Genomic DNA, 20,127 nt, shown 5'->3' with positions numbered 1-20,127 from the left:
ATACTAACTACTTTGTGCTCAATACTAAAAAAAACGCTTTCGGTAATTAGTCTCAATTCAATCTTCTAAACGTGGTTTAATACGTCAGCTAGTTGCGAGTTGTCAATTTGTCAAAATAAATAATGTGCAGAGCTCGATAGTCGTAAAATGTGGAACTTTTAAACTTTTTTTTTTATTGAAAAGTTGATGTTTGCAAGAAGATATCGCTTTATATTTAAACCAGCTTACCAAGTAAGGTTTGTTCATATACTGAATTGAAAGTTTACATTGTAATAGTAATTATATTACTGTATAACCTTTATGTTCGTAGATAATTATGAAAATGGAAAGCTCTTCAGCTCCTAAATCAATTAAGGAGGGCCAAGCTGAAATAAAATTGAGTACGGAGAAGGTTTTTTACAATCCAGTTCAAGAATTCAACAGAGACTTAAGTGTCGCAGTTCTCACTGTTTTTACTGATGATTATAAGAAGGAGAAACGTGAGAAGGCTGAGAAGAAAAAGACAGGACCAGAGAAGGAAGAAACTGAAACGGAGGTTTGAGTTTTAAATAGTTTTTGGTATACCTTTTATTCATAACTTTCATAAAATTGAGGTTAAAAAAAGTAAAAAAAAAAAAACCTTTAATAGAGGCATGGCAGTGCCTCTAACAAGACATGCCAAGTTTTATAATCGGAAATGAAGAGTGAAATTATTCATAGGAATGCCTATTAATAAATAACAATATTAGAAACATGTAAATTTGTAAGAAAACATCCTGACCTATATTTAAAAGCTAAAGATTGTCATAATACTTGTACCTTAAATTTAAGACACCAAAATAAAATAGCCCTTCCCGCCAGTAACTTACAAATAAGTAATAAGAGCCCCTATAATATGTCAATAAGAATTTTCAATAGTCTCCCAAAGGAAATAGCGGGAGAGCAAGAATATGATAAATTTGTTAACTGCTTGAAAAATTATTTAACGAGTAATTGTTTTTATTCTATACAAGAATATTTTGATTGTAATAAATACCATAAATAGACATATAAGTAATACATAGCTTAGATAGGTATAACTTTTGTGTAATGTTATCTCTGTGTTTAATTTACATATGTATTAGTTTAGAGTAGATAGATAAAATTGCAATACCCTTACAGGGTGTCATGTTGTGATACATTATCGATTAAGAACATCTGTAATTTTACCAATGTGAAAGCAATAAATATATTATTATTATTATTATTATTATACAACTATATTTCTACATCTATTGAATGCTTTGTCTTACTTATTTGTAGCTATGTAATAAAAATGGACCCCTTCTGATTTATTATATTTCTATGAAAATATTTTGTGTTATTTCAAGTAGACACACTACTATTTAAACTATAAACCGAAATAAATGTCATATAGGAAGGAAAAAAATTCCCTTTCAGATTGAGGTGACAATACTGGAAGCCTTATCAGCTACTGGACTGAGAAGCATCCGCTATGCCAAGGAAGTGCCAAATGTGACTAAAATTGTAGCCAATGACTTGTCCGAGCAAGCTGTAGAGACAATCAAGGCCAATATAGTGCATAATGGAGTAGACAACATCATTGAAACTAGCCATGATGATGCTTGGTGAGTGATTTTTTATAATTTTTGCTTTTATTTTGTAACTGACAAGCTACAAACAAGAGGATTGTTTGTACAAGAGGATACCACTTTTGAAATTTTTGGATCATGTCTGATAGTTATGATAGACCATGCATTTTTTTTTCTTTAAAAAAACTGCAATATGGGATCTATTTGATCATGAAGATGTTAAATGAAAGTAGATGCATGGAAGGGTGATGGCCAAGTTCAGAAACTTATAGATGTGTTTCATTTAATTTCTTTATTTTCTTCATGCAAGTTGCATTCGTTGTTACTTAAAATGCATACGGAATTCAGGTTGAAAATAATGTATCTAACAATTTTTGATGTACTTAACCAAAATAATATTGATAAGATATTTTTCAGCATGCTAATGTATAAACACAAGCACCCTCAGAAAAGATTGTCTGCAATAGACCTAGACCCATATGGCTGTCCATCCATTTTCCTCGACTCTGCAGTCCAGAGTGTGCAGGATGGAGGATTGCTGTTAGTTACTGCCACAGACATGGCAGTCTTGGCAGGAAACTCCCCAGAGACATGTTATTGCAAATATGGTGCCGTCAGTTTAAAGACTAAATGCTGTCATGAAATGGTAGGTATTTGTTAAATATAATTTTATATTTTGAGCAGAATTGTCTGTAATAAAAATATTCAGTTTTGTCTTGTTACATTTTGGTTTAAGTTCTTGAAAGTGGCAAATAATTTTATTTGTTTTATTTTTTGGGTGAAATTATTTATTGTGCGAAAATTTTCTTGTATTTAAAAGTTCAATTTTAATTAATCTGAAAAAAAAAATACTTTTTCAGGCATTAAGAATTCTTCTACAATGCATAGAGCAGCACGCCAATCGCTACAGTCGATACATTGTACCCCTCATCAGCATATCGGCCGATTTCTACATTCGCGTATTCGTCAAAGTCTATTCTGGTGCTATACTTTGTAAAAAAACTACGAGGTAAGCATCGTAGTGTAAGAGCCAAGATTGTTAAGATGTTCATAATTGTATTAACTCATAATACTTTACTGTCTTCCAGTAAACTGTCAATGGTGTACCAATGCGTAGGCTGCGATAACATCACCCTACAGCCCCTAGGTGGCTTCAAGCCCAACCCTACAGAGAAGAATCCGGCCCAGACGAAGGCGTACCTGCCCACCGTCCCACCAGTGGGCGAGTTCTGTATGCACTGCAATCAAAGGCATCATGCAAGTATAAAATCATCACCTTGGGCCACTGGGCTTCAAACCCAACCATATCTATTGTGTGGAAATGGAAATGTGCAAAACTGGAAATTGCTAACTTTGACTTTAATCTGTGTGATAAACTGTCAATCTTACTCAACTCTCTTTTTTATTGCTCTTGAGTATATCAACATTTTTTTCCCATTAGCTTGGTGGTCCAATCTGGTCAGCCCCGATCCACGACGAATCCTTCGTGACCCGCGTACTAACCCGAGTTCAAGAGCAACCAGAACTATTCGGCACAGCTAAGCGAATAGAGGGTGTTTTATCTGTGGTACGAGAGGAACTGCACGAGACACCACTATATTATACTATGGATAAACTTTTTGGGCGCGTGCATTTGGAGACCATGCCTATGTTGGTTATGAGGTTAGTTTTTCTAAAAGCCGTAAATCATGATGGTGATAATTAATACTAGCATCTGATCACCATAGCTTATAGATGCTTTCAACTTTACGGCAATTACATACACTTTAAATATATTTTATGGGTGTTTTTTGGTCGCATGTGGTGAGCAAATTGATTTGTATATTTTCAATAGTACATCTGCCTTTCGCTTTACATAACGATTATGATACTTCGGTATTAGATAGGTACTAATTAAATAAATTTTATTAAACAGGTCGGCCATTCTGAATGGTGGTTACAAAGTATCCTACTCGCACGCGTCTAAAATGTCGATCAAAACTAACGCACCAGCGCAATACGTTTGGGACATTATACGGACATGGGAGAAGTCACATCCGATCAAACCAACCAAGTATGTTGATTCTTTACGTATATCACGGCTCAGCCGTCCTGCACAAATCTAGTCCTCGCATTCGCTCAAAATGTTAATGACTAACGAAGTGGAGGCAATACGTTGATACAGGGGCATTGTACGGTACGGACATGGTACGAATATAAGCCGCATCTGAGCAAGGCAGCTAAGAATGTCCTTTTTTACGTATTTAACAACTCGGCCATCGTAACCATATCACATGTACACGTCCAAAATTTCGAAGACCAAGGCGCTGGTGCAATATGTGTGGGACATACGGATATATGTCTTAGCCACAGCGATCAAGATCAATACGTATTGGTAATCAAAGAAACGATAGAGGAATCTCTTCTCTACTATATGTATAATAGATGTGTACCAACTAAGATACTAATGAATCTCAATTTCAACAGGCTTGAAGCGGACCCGGTCACAAAACACCTGCTGAGCCAACCCATCACCAGCTCAATAGACCTAAGCCAGAGGGCAGACGCGAACCCTATCAGTCGGCGCGACGGTCAGCTGCGGTTTCAATTCAACCCTGCCCCATACTGGGGTCCGGGGACCAGGGCTGCTGTTAAGTGAGTAATTTTGACCTTTGTCTATGCTACATTTTTTTCCTGATACAAAAACGTAATTATTAGGAGGCGAAATCTCTGCACACGCCTAATTAACTTATACATACTAAAGTCTTACTAAATTTGATTTTGTACATCATTATTCATTACACATGATCATCATACATACATGATGTTTCAGTTTTTCTCTAAATCATTAGGACGATTGCGCGTCAAGGACACTTGAACTCATTATCGCTACCTTTTTATTTGCAGTTAAGGTTTAACTTAATCAATTTCAGTTTTTTAATAAAACGCGGGTTTTCAATGAAACTCAATAATAATTGTTAATTGTGAACTTTATTTACAGTGTGGGAGAGGAAAAAATGTCCAAGGCATTACGAAATCAAAACAAACACTCAAAAAATAAAACCACAAAACGACAACATTCGCCGGGTGAAGAGGAAACGCGCAAGAAACCAAATGTGGAAGAAGTCGAAGCGTAAATTTATATTTGATATAATCATTTACATGTAAATAAATAAATAAATGTGTTTTCTATAGGAATTTTATTATACGATATCTACATACAGTCAGCAGATAGGTTCGTCTTTTACTGACATAAATTGTACCTATTTACAGGATTTGTACTATCAAGTAAGTAAGTCTTTAATTTGTACATAGTCAAGATACAAAGGTAAGGCAAAAAATAGAAAAATAAAAATAACAATTATGCGATCGAACTGAATCTCTATACATATAGCGGTTATTTGACCCTTTCTATCACTCTTGCATATTCGAGCGATAGTGGATCTAATAATCGTGTGACTGAAAAATCTAAGTTCCCTGGACTCCTGTGGAATGTTGCTGAACAGTTGAGGACGCGGTGCGATCAGCGACTTATAAAATAAGATTTTTTAGGGTTTCGTACCCAAAGAGTAAAAACGGCACCCTATTACTAAGACTTCGCTGTCCGTCTGTCTTTCTGTCACCAGGCTGTATCTCATGAACCGTGATAGCTAGACAGTTGAAAGTTTCACAGATGATGTATTTCTGTTGCCGTTATAACAACAAATACTAAAAAGTACGGAACCCTCGGTGCGCGAGTCCGACTCGCACTTGACCGGTTTTTAAATGTTCCGAACAATAGTTATTTGTGCAACAAGAGGAAAGTTGGTTTTTCTTGCGAGTGTTTATTTTGAGTCCCGAAAAAGCGAAACATTTTATAATTGAATCACGAGCGAAGCAACTTAGTTAGAATCTTGAGCGTAGCGAGGGACTAAAAAGCACAAGATGTAAAATAACTGCTCTCGTGTTGCACATATAATTTTTCACCTCAGTAGTGAGAGCATATTAAAGGTTAAAATGTATTTTGAATTACACAGAATAATACAGAAACAAAAAAAAACGAATTTGTAATTGAAGTATGAAGTGGCAGTTCATAGCCTTCACTAAATTAAAAAGCTACTTTGTTTCACTCCCTGGAGTGAGGAAAGTCGCACTTTCCTCACTCCAAGGAGTGACAAAAGTAGGCTTGTTCGAGCTGCTGAGGTGAAAAGAGAATATAACCACTACGTGTTCCGAACTTTGCTGTCACTCTACTGTGCTTCCAAAAACAGTATGATGGCCAAAAAAAAATTTTTCAAGTAACGTGCTGTCATTTCATATCCATAAAGTTTCAGTTTCTAAACGCACCAGAAATGACGTTACTGTAAGCCGTTTAAATTAAGAAGAAATGAATCATTTTGAAAGTATATTCCTGTCTCTTTCTTTCTCAAGTGATAGTTGTAATACACTAGCGCCAGAATGAAATATAAAAGTAGGTTTCGTATAACACTACCATATTGGGATCGCGATCGCGTGACGCAAACGCAAACTCGATTTGTTGTTACCACGAGGACATTGTTTTCATCGAAATCGATTAAAACAGAGATATAAATTATTACACAGCACAGTTATCGCGCAATTGCTCATCCTCTGTGCTCGTGCCACCTAATTATCTGTTTGCAGTTGACTTGTGAACCTACTTGAGTGTTATTTTATTTGCAACAAATTATTGCTTGTTATTGTTGTATTTAAAGGAAGTGAGGGTTTCCTTTTGTGATAAACATGCATTTACGGACTTTGGTGTTAATTTGTGTGCTTTCTTTAGCTTTTGGACAGGACAGGAAGGTACGGAAGTGTTTTATCTAATGTTTGTAAACACCTAGTTTTTCACTGTCCATTTTACTGATAGGTAGCCTAAATCTTTATCTTAAAATGTCCTTAGTCTTGTTCAAGTTCAAAGGCCCTTTGTATTGTAAATTACAAGTCAATTTATAGAAAATAAGTTGAATATTAATTTGAATTAGCTCGTAATTATTGTAATTAATGTTTCACTCACAAAATATGTTGTAAAGCAAAAATGACCTACTTCTGGTTTAAATTGAATGTACTGGCGTAGTGTCTAGTTACAATCATGTAGGTAACAATAGTGAATCAATGTGGAATTGGAACATGGTAGAAAGATACATTTTAATTTACCTTTAGCATAGATAACACAACTTTTTTAATTTAATCTCTTCATCTTTAAAGTATGTAGGTATGTTGAGCTTGTTAATTAAAACATAATTCCTAATTTATTTTGATAGAACATTAAGATTCAAAAAGAGATTATTTTCAGCAAAGTACCTATATTTTGGACTAAGAAGAAAATATTAACCCTTCTACTCAATTTTTTTTTGTTTTTCTGCTAACTCAATATGACATTGGTAGGAATCGGGGGGTTAAGCAATAGTTACTGCTTTTCAACATATTTTTTTCTTTATTAACTTATCTTGAATTTGACCTTCATTCAAGAGACTACACTATCATATTGGTTGTGTCTTAGCAGTCGAGGGGTTAATATATTATAAATGCCTGTAGCTATGATTATATCTTTGTTTCTATTGCTTCTGGTAAAGTATCCCTTAACAGCTGAATATTAGGGGTCTCTATTGTTTCCCATAGTTTTAAGTCATAATGTATTGTTTGTCCATATTTTCGTTAGTCATAATTTGTTTTTCTCAGAAACGCGTAACTTTTCAGCGTTGCCATAAACCAAATCTAACCTAACCTAACCTATGTATAGGATAACCTGAGGAAAATCCTGAAAAGTTAACGGTTTCAGAATTATCACTAATGATAATATGACAATCATTACATTATGACTTTCAATAATTATGTCAGACAAAGGGACCCCGAATATTTGTCATAAGTACATACAAGTACTTGGCAATGACAATCCATGCATTAATTATAATGAATCACTAATTCCACAGATAACTCCAACACTAAACCCAAACTGCGAAGCATGCTCGTCAAACACCACTCTCGTGTACATAAAAGCCGAAGGCTCCCACAACACCATACACCAGCTCTGGGACTTCACGCAGGGGACTCCGACTATTATCTTCGCTGTCTCTGGTGTCAACTCGTCACTGCAAGTTGAATGGGCACATGACAGGCCTGTCAAATTCAATATGTCTGAAGACCCGAGTTATAGCTTTGCTATGGCTATTTCTGATGTGAGTTTTACCACTTATGTAATGGATTTTGTCTTAAATATTTAGTTCAACTCTAAAAAAACCGGCCAAGTGTGAGTCGGACTCGCGCACTAAGGGTTCCGTACCATTACTCAAAAACTCATTACTTTAACTAGGTACTACTAAAAGTAGAATAGACTGTTTCGGCATTTAGCTATGTCAAATAGATCATTATTTATAAATTTTCTAGATAATTGTTGTTATGTTGACAGACCTCATTTTCATAACTGATGACAATCCCAGACTACCGAACATTCTCCTCACGTGTGAAAGTCAAAAACCGACATTGGCAAATTCACCCCGTGCAAAATTGCGGGGAGTAAAAGCCAGATATATTAAAAAAAAAAAAAAAAATGGAAAATAATCTGAGCTGTGAATCTGAGTCACTGCTGAATGTGGTATTGACATGACACCCATTATTATTATTTATATTGAAATGACTAATAACTTTTGTTTTCAATAATTATATGGTTTATGTTTATCTGTGGGTTAATAATAATCAAATCTGAGTTGAAACACATTTAACCCTTTTTTAGGCCACACCAATCTACAAGATTTTTCTAGAAAATCCAAATAATCCAGCTTTGATGATTCAGTTGAAGTTGTTGAAGACAAGTTACATTTCCAGACAGTGCAAAAAAAATTGAACCTTAAATCGGAATGCTAAAGTTGAAATTCTATTGACGCGTATGTGGTCGATAAATCGTACTATGCCTGGAATCTGGATACAAAATAGGTATTAAATAAATATAAGAATAACCATTCAACTACGCCAAAGTATTGACTATAAGTATTATGAAAACACTAAAATCGTATCTAAAGAGTGAAATGGTTTCTAAGGCAGTTTCTCTAAATCTCCCATTTCCCCACACTATTCTAATACCCGCATGCGTCTCAACGTGTAGTTAAACCAATTACATTACATTTGCAGGCAGATCTCAGTGAAATGAAATGTAATACAATCACTTATTGTATTTTATATTGAATTACAATTGAGTTAATCTAAACATGCTGGTGTGATGACTCATGGCTCAAATACAGACCGACATAATGGGGTCATGTTTAAATGTACAATCACGTAATGCTCGCTTGCTATAAAACGGAAATCACTTTTTTAGCGTGTTTGAGTGATAATATCATGACAAACGTCGACTAATTAATTCCCATATTAAGACCTAGCTCGGTCGCTATCAGGTTTCTTTTTGTTTTATCTGGTTTTTATTGAGGCTTTGGACACTCTAGGTGAACATGTCAGCCTCATGGGTGCTTGAATAGTTCCCTACTCAAGGGAGAGGTCAATAAAGTGGCAAACACTGATTGCTTTGTCTGATATAGGCTCTGCCAGCTAACAGGTTGGGCATACTTATCATGAACAATACAGATGTATATACTAACATGCCATTTTTTCACAGATATACGAATACAACGATCTAGAAGACAGGGGCCATCCAAACAGCAGCACCAAGTTCAGGCATTACCCTCTAAAAGAGCTGAACTGGGCGCGGCAAGAAAGTGTGCTGACTGAGCAAGAGGCTATGGTCGTGATGCAGACGGAGAAGTACAGTCGTCATAGGAACGGGACTGTCGCTATAAAGGTACAGTCAGCTTGTCTATGGCAGGGGCCCTCCGAACAGCAGCACCAAGTTCAGGCGTTACCCTCTAAAGGAGCTGATCTGGGCGCGGCAAGAAAGTGTGCTGACTGAGCAAGAGGCTATGGTCGTGATGCAGGCGGAGAAGTACAGTCGACATAGGAACGGGATTGAGCGTTGCGAGGGTTACAAGGCTCGAGGGTTAAACAACTTGATTAAAAATTAATGTTATTAAATATTTATCGTTCAAAATCATCATTTAAAAGTCAATTCTACCAGCAAACATAAGAAAACAACTCAAAATTTGCATTTAATTACTTTGCCTCACATGTGAATAAAATGAAACTTTCCCTTTTTTGAACAATCAAGAGATCCTTTACCAGCTTTTGTGGTGAAAAATTATTTTTGCCAAAGTTCGCAAAAGGAGTTTGGTCAACCATTATTTATTCTGTGGTTTGGTTGGAGCTGAACGGATTTCGGGTATTAAACGTAAGGGTCTTTTTACACATTGATTAGTGTTTAATGCGATTTCATACATATGCTACTAAACTAAACCACAGATTATATAATAGTTAACTTACGAACAGATACTTATCTCTCAAAGTAAACGCAAATACCTACCGTTTTGATACCTATACAAAAATACAATGGAGTGACCTTCAACGCGCCGCTCTCCGCACCGCGCGCATCGGCACAACGCTAGGGTTGCCGACGCTTCTTTCAAATACCAAATACTTAGGTGTCTTAGCTATAAATGTGTCGTAAAAAACATTACCTACATCTTTAAAACAATTTAATAGTACTTACGTAGCTTGTAACTATAGTAAAATAATAACAGTAGGTGTAAGTACCTATATTGAGAATGTCTACTTACTTTTCCTCATTCGTCGAAAGAGGAAATAACTATATTTTTTATTTGTTTTGTTGTTTTTGCATCCATCCACACTACAAGCTATGTTATTTGTTCTTGACGAAGACATGCGCGGTGACGTGCGTGTGTGAGCGCGTGTGGCAACCAGGCGTGTTAGCTTTAGTACCGCCGGCGGGAAGCGAGTCGTAGGTATAAATCCGAGTTCGCGCGGAGAGTTCCATAGACCTGACTAAACGCAAGTAGCACATGTCTGAACTAGAACTAGCACTAAACACTAATCGATTTGTAAACATGCACGGACCCTAACAGTTGCCTGCATATATAGCACAACCTTTATCAGCAATTAGCTGTTGAATTGAATAATCCTTGACATGGATATTAGCAATATTTATAAGTTATTACCTTCACTTACATAATAATCATAATAGTAAGATGATAAAAAGTATAAAAACGAATGCAGTGCATTTGTTATCTTGCTATTTAAATAATTTGGTTTGTTCCCAAAGTTTAATGAAAATGTTATCAGAAACTTATATCATGCATTTTGTCCACAGCTCGACCTCCTACCATTCCGTGACTACGCAGTACAACTACCTCACCTCATCCACACAGCCAACTCAACATTCATAGACGTCCAACTAGCCAACCTGACGCAAACGCGCGACTTTAACTCGTCGCGATTCGCGCTGCGACTGATCTTAGTCGCGTCGGACGAGAACGGTACATTGTCCCGGCGCGTGGAAAAGAGTTTAGACGACGAGCACACGCCCGGGGTGTTCGAGGTGAGCAACGCTCTTGTGATACCCCAAATGCGTGTAATACATACATGAACATATACAGTAAAAAGGCAACGCCCATGTGACCTCCCAAGCAGTATAAACGCTGTATTAAACATGAAGTTCCAACTTTGTTAAGCGCCTAAGCGCGAAATCGTATAAATAAACGTTTAGGTACCTTTACGTTAAGAGTTTGACTTAATGAAATATGTGTAATGGTACAGAATTCTCGGAGCGCGAATCCGACTCGTACTTGAAGGCATATTCTGATAGTAATTTCTATTTCGTGGTATGTTGTTACTAAGCGGGTTTTACTGTAGTCAAAGAGGATATAATAGGATAGAGCGGTACTGTCATAGTAAATTTTGTAGCCACAGTAAATTCACTGCCATCTATCGACACACGGTTAAAACTAAAAATATCAAAAAATGAATTTATAAATGGATAAATGTTTTTTTTTATTTGTAATATTTGCATTGATTATTTCTATATAATTTTGACCCATGTTCTTTCTCTGATATGCGTTAAAATTGTTAAATAACAAACGAAACCGTCAGCGCCATCTATACGAGAGTAGGTCAAAGGTAGTGGCACCACGCCATCTGATCGAGACTCAAATTTTCTTGATTTTCGAGGCACGTTTTTTCCTTAGACTGTATCCATCTATTACGCAGATCATCGAAATCAAAACGCCCCGGTGCGTCACCACCGGCGCGGGCGGCTACATGCAGTTCCGACCCGTCGCGTATATACAGAAGGAACGCAGCGTCACCTCGTCCACCGTCGTACACGTGTCGGATTTCAACAGGTAACTAATAGTTCACAGTTCGAACATACATACATACATACATACAACCTCTGTGAGACCTTGTTACATATCACTCGGTCGACAAAACGCCCCGGTGTGTCACCACCGGCGCGGGCGGCTACATGCAGTTCCGACCCGTCGCGTATATACAGAAGGAACGCAGCGTCACCTCGTCCACCGTCGTACACGTGTCGGATTTCAACAGGTAACTAATAGTTCACAGTTCGAACATACATACATACATACATACAACCTCTGTGAGACCTTGTTACATATCACTCGGTCGACAAAACGCCCCGGTGTGTCACCACCGGCGCGGGCGGCTACATGCAGTTCCGACCCGTCGCGTATATACAGAAGGAACGCAGCGTCACCTCGTCCACCGTCGTACACGTGTCGGATTTCAACAGGTAACTAATAGTTCACAGTTCGAACATACATACATACATACATACAACCTCTGTGAGACCTTGTTACATATCACTCGGTCGACAAAACGCCCCGGTGTGTCACCACCGGCGCGGGCGGCTACATGCAGTTCCGACCCGTCGCGTATATACAGAAGGAACGCAGCGTCACCTCGTCCACCGTCGTACACGTGTCGGATTTCAACAGGTAACTAATAGTTCACAGTTCGAACATACATACATACATACATACAACCTCTGTGAGACCTTGTTACATATCACTCGGTCGACAAAACGCCCCGGTGTGTCACCACCGGCGCGGGCGGCTACATGCAGTTCCGACCCGTCGCGTATATACAGAAGGAACGCAGCGTCACCTCGTCCACCGTCGTACACGTGTCGGATTTCAACAGGTAACTAATAGTTCACAGTTCGAACATACATACATACATACATACAACCTCTGTGAGACCTTGTTACATATCACTCGGTCGACAAAACGCCCCGGTGTGTCACCACCCGGCGCGGGCGGCTACAATATACAGTTCCGACCCGTCGCGTATACGAGGTGGCCAAAAAATAAGTGCATTCCCGTTGCCAGGGAGGTTTTGGGATTATACTGAGCAACTTTTACTATGGCACCAACCACGAAATCGCGAAAAAAAAATTCACCCTCCCATAGAAAATGGAACAGCCAAAATGTATGAAATAGCCAAATTTTTTTTCGCGATTTTGGGGTTGTTCCTATAGTAAAAGTTGCTCAGTATAATCCCAAAACTTCCCTCGCAACGGGAATGCACTTATTTTTGGCCACCCTGTATAATAAATAAATAAATATATAAATAAAAATCTTTAACTACAAATATATCGTGAAATAAAACTATGAAAACGGATTATATCGCGTATATTGAATTTATAATACATCCCGACGTTTCGAACCCTTTACAGCGTTCGTGGTCAACGGGTGACTGAGGAAAAATTACAAAGACAGATATATCTGTGTCAAATATATAATATATAGAATATATAATATATAGAATATATAATATATAGAATATATAATATATAGAATATATTATATATTTGACACAGACAGAGAGAAAACTTCGATCTAACTTCTTAACCCCCCAACCAATTGTTGTCACATTTTAATCTTAAAATTGTGTTTATATGAACTAGTGAAGTACGTTCCTGCTAAATAACATGAGTTGAACATCTCTAATTAAGAAAAAAATTAATAACTATTGAATATTTTTTCAGTACACACATAGTTCCGCCATCCACGTTGACCCGTTTCTATCCTGACATCAACGAGATGCTGATAGAAGACATGATTGTGTCATTCGGCGAGCCACAGGACGGGTTCTACAGGCAACACAACTATACTGCTTGGTGAGGCTCTAATATAGTATTCCAATATACCACGTTGTCCCGGTTCTAATTTTGAGTCTAAAGTATTTAATAGGGATGATGACACATGTTAAATTTTATAACAAAATCTAGTAAAATAGAAAGCAAATGGGCAATTTATCACAATAATGTGAATATTAAAATAATATATGGAAATGATAAAAAAACATAGGTTATAAAAGTTTCAAAATTTAAAGTTTTTTTTAACTTCCAAAAGGGAATAAAGTAAAGATGCTATTCGATTCCTTACGTTTTATGGGCAATTTATCACAATAATGTGAATATTAAAATAATATATGGAAATGATAAAAAAACATAGGTTATAAAAGTTTCAAAATTTAAAGTTTTTTTAACTTCCAAAAGGGAATAAAGTAAAGATGCCATTCGATTCCTTACGTTTTATCCAAAAAAAGATTGTACTGCAAATATATGCATAAACGCAATGTTTCACCGACAAAATCGCAATTTTGCTTATTTTCCATACATTCAAGACGGGCTCTCAGTGTCCTCGACGTCACGTTTACTTATCGCTTTGTTAGGAGTGTTTTGCGATTGAAGTACGACTGTCGGACTATCATTTCTGACTTTTGTATTGATTTAATGCAACGGATCCCATATAGACATTTGATCCCAAAAACAAACCTAATCGATTGATATAATTAATAAAAAATTGTCATCAAACCTATTGTCCTCAGGTCCACAACATTCGGCTACGGCGCTCCACCCGTCGAAACCTTCTCTCTATTCGTCATCCTAGTCATCACCGTCGGGTTGTCCGTGCCGATCCTACTCGCGCTCTCGGGCGTAGCGTACGTGGTGGCGCGGCGTTGCCGGCGCGGGCGCGGGCGCGGGAGCGAGACCACTAGACTGCGGGAGCGGGACGAGTGACTAGCGGGCTTCAGGCTGCTGAGCCAGGACGATGTCGAGGTGGACGCTTGAATTATTTGTGAAATAATGGCGGAGAAACCGCCCGAGGCGCGAGACGATTAGAAAGTGCAAAAGTTACGTGAGTGGCGCGGTCGCCATGTGAGGTTGCGTTCAGTTTAGTTGCCTAATAACCTGTTTTATTAGGGTTCCGTACCTAAAGGGTAAAAACGGGACCCTATTACTAAGACTCCGCTGTCCGTCTGTCTGTCACCAGGCTGTATCTCATGAACCGTAATAGCTAGACAGTTGAAATTTTCACAGATGATGTATTTCTGTTGCCGCTGTAACAACAAATACTAAAAAGTACGGAACCCTCGGTGCGCGAGTCCGACTCGCACTTGGCCAGTTTTTTTTTTGGTATATAATATACCGCGTACCGGAAGACGAGCTGTCAGTAGACCTCTAACAAGATGGAGCGACGACCTGATGAAGGTCGCGGGAATTCACAAGATTGGTCGGAGTGGCGAGCCTTGGGGACCTCTATCGGCTGACATGATGATGATAATTATAATATTTTGTATATAAGCATACGCGCATGATGCTAAGCGGATACCGCAGTGTATGAACGCTAGTTTGTATTTGAAAACATCGAGGACAAGGCACTAACAAATATTTATATGCTACTTTATTGTCACGGCGTTAGTGCATTTTTTGAAAACAAATTTGATGGTGACTTTATTATTGAATTCTGTTGTGTTAAGGTAGAGTTATATAAAATATCAACGATACTTATAGCTGATCTCTCTTATTGGATAATTTAATGGTAACATTTGGGAATTCTTCGTCTGCGCGTTTTAAAGGCGGATTATGTGTTTATCCCTAATGGATGGATGGACTAACTAAATTGTTGCTATAAATAAATACAAATAGCTAATTTTGAATAATCTAAAAACATGTATAAATGTATGCCTATTGAAGTAATTGTCATAGATAATCACTTCGGTCTTACATGGTAGAAATGTATATAAATGAATTGAAATGTATATTTACTGTAAAAAATATTTAGTCGAGTAAAGTGATGTTCCTTATTATTTTTTTGTAAAATATATCATATAATGAAATGAATGAATATACTCAAAGATACACATGTACTAAGGCAGTAATAACACTAATAATTTTTTGAACATTGAGAGAAGTTATGTACCTATTATATAAATACTACTATCCTGTCTCAAACTGTCTCTATACCAAATTTCAACTAAATCGGTTGAGCGGTTTAAGCGTGAAGAGAACAGACAGACACACTTTCGCATTTGTAATATTAGTATGAATTAGTGTGAGTGGATATAAAAAGTGCCTGCATTGTGTATAAATGTGTATAAAGAGTAGAGTAAGTCACTAAATACTTATTTTTATTCATAGTTTTTCGTTAAAATATTCTATAATCTTTTTTTTTATTTGCAGACAAAATCGATAATTAAAAAAAATATCAGCATAATCTACTAATTCATAATTAACCGTGAAAAACTGTTAGAAAATGAAGTTTTATATTTTTATATAATAATGAATGTTAGATTTTAAATAATAAAGACTAGAAATTGAATACTATTAAACTTAAGTAGGTATAGTAACTATAGTATAGCTAATACTTCCACAAGATATATCTGTCTATAGTATGTCTGAAAATACTTTTATTCCAAATCCTAACAGAATGTGATGTTTTAGTATTTTTAAATTAATTAGAAAACGAAAAAACTTTCTTCACTAATTGGACTTGATCTAAGAAAAGATTGGGAACCACTGGACAAAATGATGGATGTAACGGGGCCCACCCATTACCAGTCTGCCGGACGATACTGTCCGGCGGTCTGGTAATGGGTGGGCCCCTTTACTATTGTATAATCGTAAGAAATTTTTGATTGAACAGAAACTCTAATATTTTATTTCCGACGAATTTACGTTTAATAATTAATTGTATTTTGATGTGATATTAATCTGACTTATAGTCGACGTGTATATTAGATGAATTAAATATATTATAATTTTAATACTGTTTGGTTATGTCATTTAATTTTCCTTCCATTTGAGCCCATTTCCTGAAATATATATCCTTCTATGTCTGAGGATGGATTTGAAAAAAAAGTGGCATTTCTGATTTTGTGGAGTCTCAATATTTATTAATATTAAGCTTAGAAACAAATTAAAAGTGGAAAAATTCACTGTATTCGCCGTATTGGGTACGGTCTCAGATGACAGAGACAGAGATCCAGTGGTCGTGGGTTCATGTCCCACCCGAGACAGTGAATTTTTCCACTTTTAATTTGTTTCTAAGCTTAATAGCATCGTTCGCAGAATTTGTTGATATTTCATAGAAGTTTGACGTTTAAAATAACACTTGCACCGCCTGGGCTATCGCTATCAAAATCGCTGCCAACTTAGCTTGGTCTAACTCTACCTACGTGGCAAATGCAACATGCAGAAATGGCCAGGGGCCATAGACCTAACATTACATTGATGAGCTATACTATACGGGAACAGAACATGTGCAATGCGACAATATGATTGGTCAAGTAGAATTGTAGCCCACCATAAACCATACTAAATTTACGGTGGCGAATAAAAAAAATGTGAGACTGTGACAAGGACAAACAATAACAGCACTTTCTCTGCTACTCCTACTGAAAGATACATAAGACTATGCCGTTCGGTCATTTCCCCCCACCCCTCATGCCCGATCCAGTTATACTAGATTCATGCCAGGGGCCCCATATCTCGAACGGTATTAGACTAATATTATTAGTCCACGAACTGGGGCCCATTTCTCGAACGGTATTAGTCTAATATTATTAGTGTGTTGCCATATACAGTTCGTTGACTAATAGTATTAGTCTAATACCGTTCGAGAAATGGGCCCCTGTCCACTCGTATGGGTTACCATGGCAACACACTAATAATATTAGACTAATATAGTACCGTTCGAGAAATGGGCCCCTGTTATATCCGTAATTTATGACTTTTATGAGTTTTTTACAATCAGGTAACCGGTTCATTCCTGTTACAATTTCGCATCACAATCACAAATAGCACTACGCAATTGACGCAATATAGTAATTAGTTATTCTGTGGCAATATCCTCAACCTTTTGATAGCTCTTGCAAATTGCAAGATAACACAGTCAACAAAACCGGCCAAGTGCGAGTCGGACTCGCGCACCCAGGGTTCCGTACTTTTTAGTATTTGTTGTTATAGCGGCAACAGAAATACATCATCTGTGAAAATTTCAACTGTCTAGCTATCACGGTTCATGAGATACAGCCTGGTGACAGACAGACGGACAGCGGAGTCTTAGTAATAGGGTCCCGTTTTTACCCTTTGGGTACGGAACCCTAAAAAGGACATATGGCTCATGGCGCATTGAGCAGACAGTTTGCATGTATATAAAGCTTATCAATAATTCGACATATATTACGATCCCTTGTATCTTGTCATTGAATAATGAACTTTATTTTGTAAGGGTCAAGGTTTATAAAAGCAATTTTGTTGTTTGTGAGCTTTCATCCTTGTGTTGTAAAGTGAACTTTATGTTATCAGCGTCAAGGTTGCTTTTGTAAGTAAAATATTGATAACAAATTTCGTCCTATATTATGGTAAAGTGCGAAAAATAGAAAATTCCCAACGAGTGGTGATAAACTAAAACTACGAAGGGAGTGTTTTAAATCGACACGAGTTCTGAATTACCTATTCGCACGTGTATCGTACAAACGTTTTACATTTACATACACTTACCGTGTATGGAAACCGTGTACTGGAAAAGCTCATGGTCACTGGTTCGGTGGAAGGAAAGAGATAAAGAGGCCGCAGTTCAACGCGGTGGTCCGACCAGGTTAGCAAATCGCTAACCATCAAGGTCTATGATGATGCCTTAGAAATCGCAAGAAATCGGAATGCCTGGAAATCTGCCATCCGGAATCATGTGTTCCACGTAGGAGGTCACGACCCTCAGCCAGTGGCGTAACTGGTGGGGGGGGGGCAGAGGGGCAAGTGTACCGGGCGCCATCCAAGGGGGGGCGCCAAAATGGGCAAAAGGCAGCAGCAGGGAAACTTTTGTCAGTCGTCGGGGAGCGCAAATTTGGTGTCTGCCCCGGGCGCCATATCCTCTAGCTACGCCCCTGCCCTTAGCACTGAGGAGAACGAAGCAAGGAGGAGGAGGATACTTATCGTGTAAGTGACTTTTGGTTTTTAACCGACTTCCAAATCTCAAAAGAAGGCCCGGTTATCAATTCGGTTGTATAATGATTTTTTTCTCCGTCATTTCTGGACCGATTTAGAAAACTCTTTTTTTGATTGTAAGTATATACATACAGATTGGACCCGTTTTTGTCAAAACGCAGTTCTGATGATGGGAGGAATCGACGGAACTCCTCAAATCTTAAAGGCATACGTATAGAGATTTTTGTATTTTCATCAGAAAATGAAGCATTTACATTAAAAACTGTCGCATTTCATTAAGTGGAACTGCTGATGATGATCAGAATGGAACTCTTCAACGACGCATAGTATGTACACGTTTGGCGATTTCGACTTGGACTGGGAGGTGTACCTGAACTCGGACCCGGAGAGTTATAACTGCGGCCCTTACAGAAACGAAATGCTACCTACTAGATAAGTGGGTTAGGTTAGGTTTGAACTGCGGTTCTCACAGAACCGAACTGCTAGGTAAACTATCAATATTTTCGGAAATAATCGCTCCAAAAGGAAAAAAATTGTTCCAATTTTCGCGGTTATAGCCCTGACGACAGGAATGTATAGATGAGTGAATGAGATTGGCAATCAAATTTACAATTTAATTTTTGATAAAATTGGCACATGGCCTTTAAGGCTTCTACAGACGTCGCAACAAATGGCGTTCGATTTTAGACATTAATGCTAGGTCTATGATTTTAGATAAAAATGGCTAAATAGCAGCAACGAATTCAATCGATCGTATTGCAAATCGCATGCGGTTATCGGCGATATCTGGAGAGGTCATCATCATTAGACAACATATCAAAAATTCTCTGTTTGCCTCTCTTTCTAATAACAATATGTGTCGCATGGATCTGTTATGAGCATAGACCTAGCATTACATAGACCAGCTATACGCGTGCGCCCGTAAGGGATAGACATAGATGACGTCATAAACGTGGGGATACCATATTGGTAAAAATTACCCCAATATTTGATATCACGTTGGGGCGATTACCCTGGAGGCAAAGTTAGCTTGTTTGACGGTATTAAAAAATTGTTAAATAAAATGTCAATGGGCCGTTCTTTTTAGGCGTATAAACAATGAAATAGCTCCTATAATTCGCGCAGGTGGTACAAAACTAAACATGTTTAGTAAATAAAACGTAAAATAAAATGTATTATGGGTTTTAATTTAAAGAAATCACAAATCGCAATCACACTAATTAATGTACACCACATTTAATCTTCACAACATTTGATTATTTCTTTTTTTGAATTAGAAGTACGAAAAAACTTCGAGGTCAAAATTACCCATAAAATTATGATATTTTCATCTGGTATCCCTAACATGATTGTTATGCAGCTAAATTAAGAAGAAGTTTAAAAATGGCTGACCTCAGACTCCTACCTACCTACGTAATTTGGGCG

At 37.4% G+C, this 20,127-nt stretch overlaps 2 protein-coding genes and 1 long non-coding RNA gene across 3 annotated transcripts in view; 2 read left to right on the top strand and 1 right to left on the bottom strand.

Annotated features, from left to right (window-relative positions):
- Positions 1–20,127, bottom strand: part of LOC134748928 (uncharacterized) — a 448,425-nt gene that overhangs the window by 68,947 nt on the left and 359,351 nt on the right. The window lies entirely within an intron of this gene.
- Positions 101–4,740, top strand: LOC134748906 (tRNA (guanine(26)-N(2))-dimethyltransferase). Its single transcript, XM_063683777.1, has 10 exons — positions 101–231; positions 311–535; positions 1,420–1,607; positions 1,989–2,217; positions 2,432–2,580; positions 2,660–2,828; positions 3,013–3,233; positions 3,487–3,624; positions 4,038–4,205; positions 4,552–4,740. Exons 1-10 carry the CDS (start codon positions 187–189, stop codon positions 4,685–4,687), a joined length of 1,668 nt encoding a protein of 555 aa, XP_063539847.1. The 5' UTR covers positions 101–186; the 3' UTR covers positions 4,688–4,740.
- LOC134748927 (glycosylated lysosomal membrane protein B-like) lies at positions 6,060–16,289 on the top strand. The gene is made up of 7 exons (XM_063683801.1): positions 6,060–6,353; positions 7,481–7,726; positions 9,157–9,339; positions 10,759–10,986; positions 11,655–11,788; positions 13,456–13,587; positions 14,301–16,289. The coding sequence occupies exons 1-7, from the start codon at positions 6,291–6,293 to the stop codon at positions 14,491–14,493; spliced, it is 1,179 nt and encodes a 392-aa protein (XP_063539871.1). The 5' UTR covers positions 6,060–6,290; the 3' UTR covers positions 14,494–16,289.

Source organism: Cydia strobilella, chromosome 17, assembly GCF_947568885.1.
Source record: "Cydia strobilella chromosome 17, ilCydStro3.1, whole genome shotgun sequence".
Taxonomy (NCBI): domain Eukaryota; kingdom Metazoa; phylum Arthropoda; class Insecta; order Lepidoptera; family Tortricidae; genus Cydia; species Cydia strobilella.
This window is presented reverse-complemented; position numbering and strand designations above follow the sequence as displayed.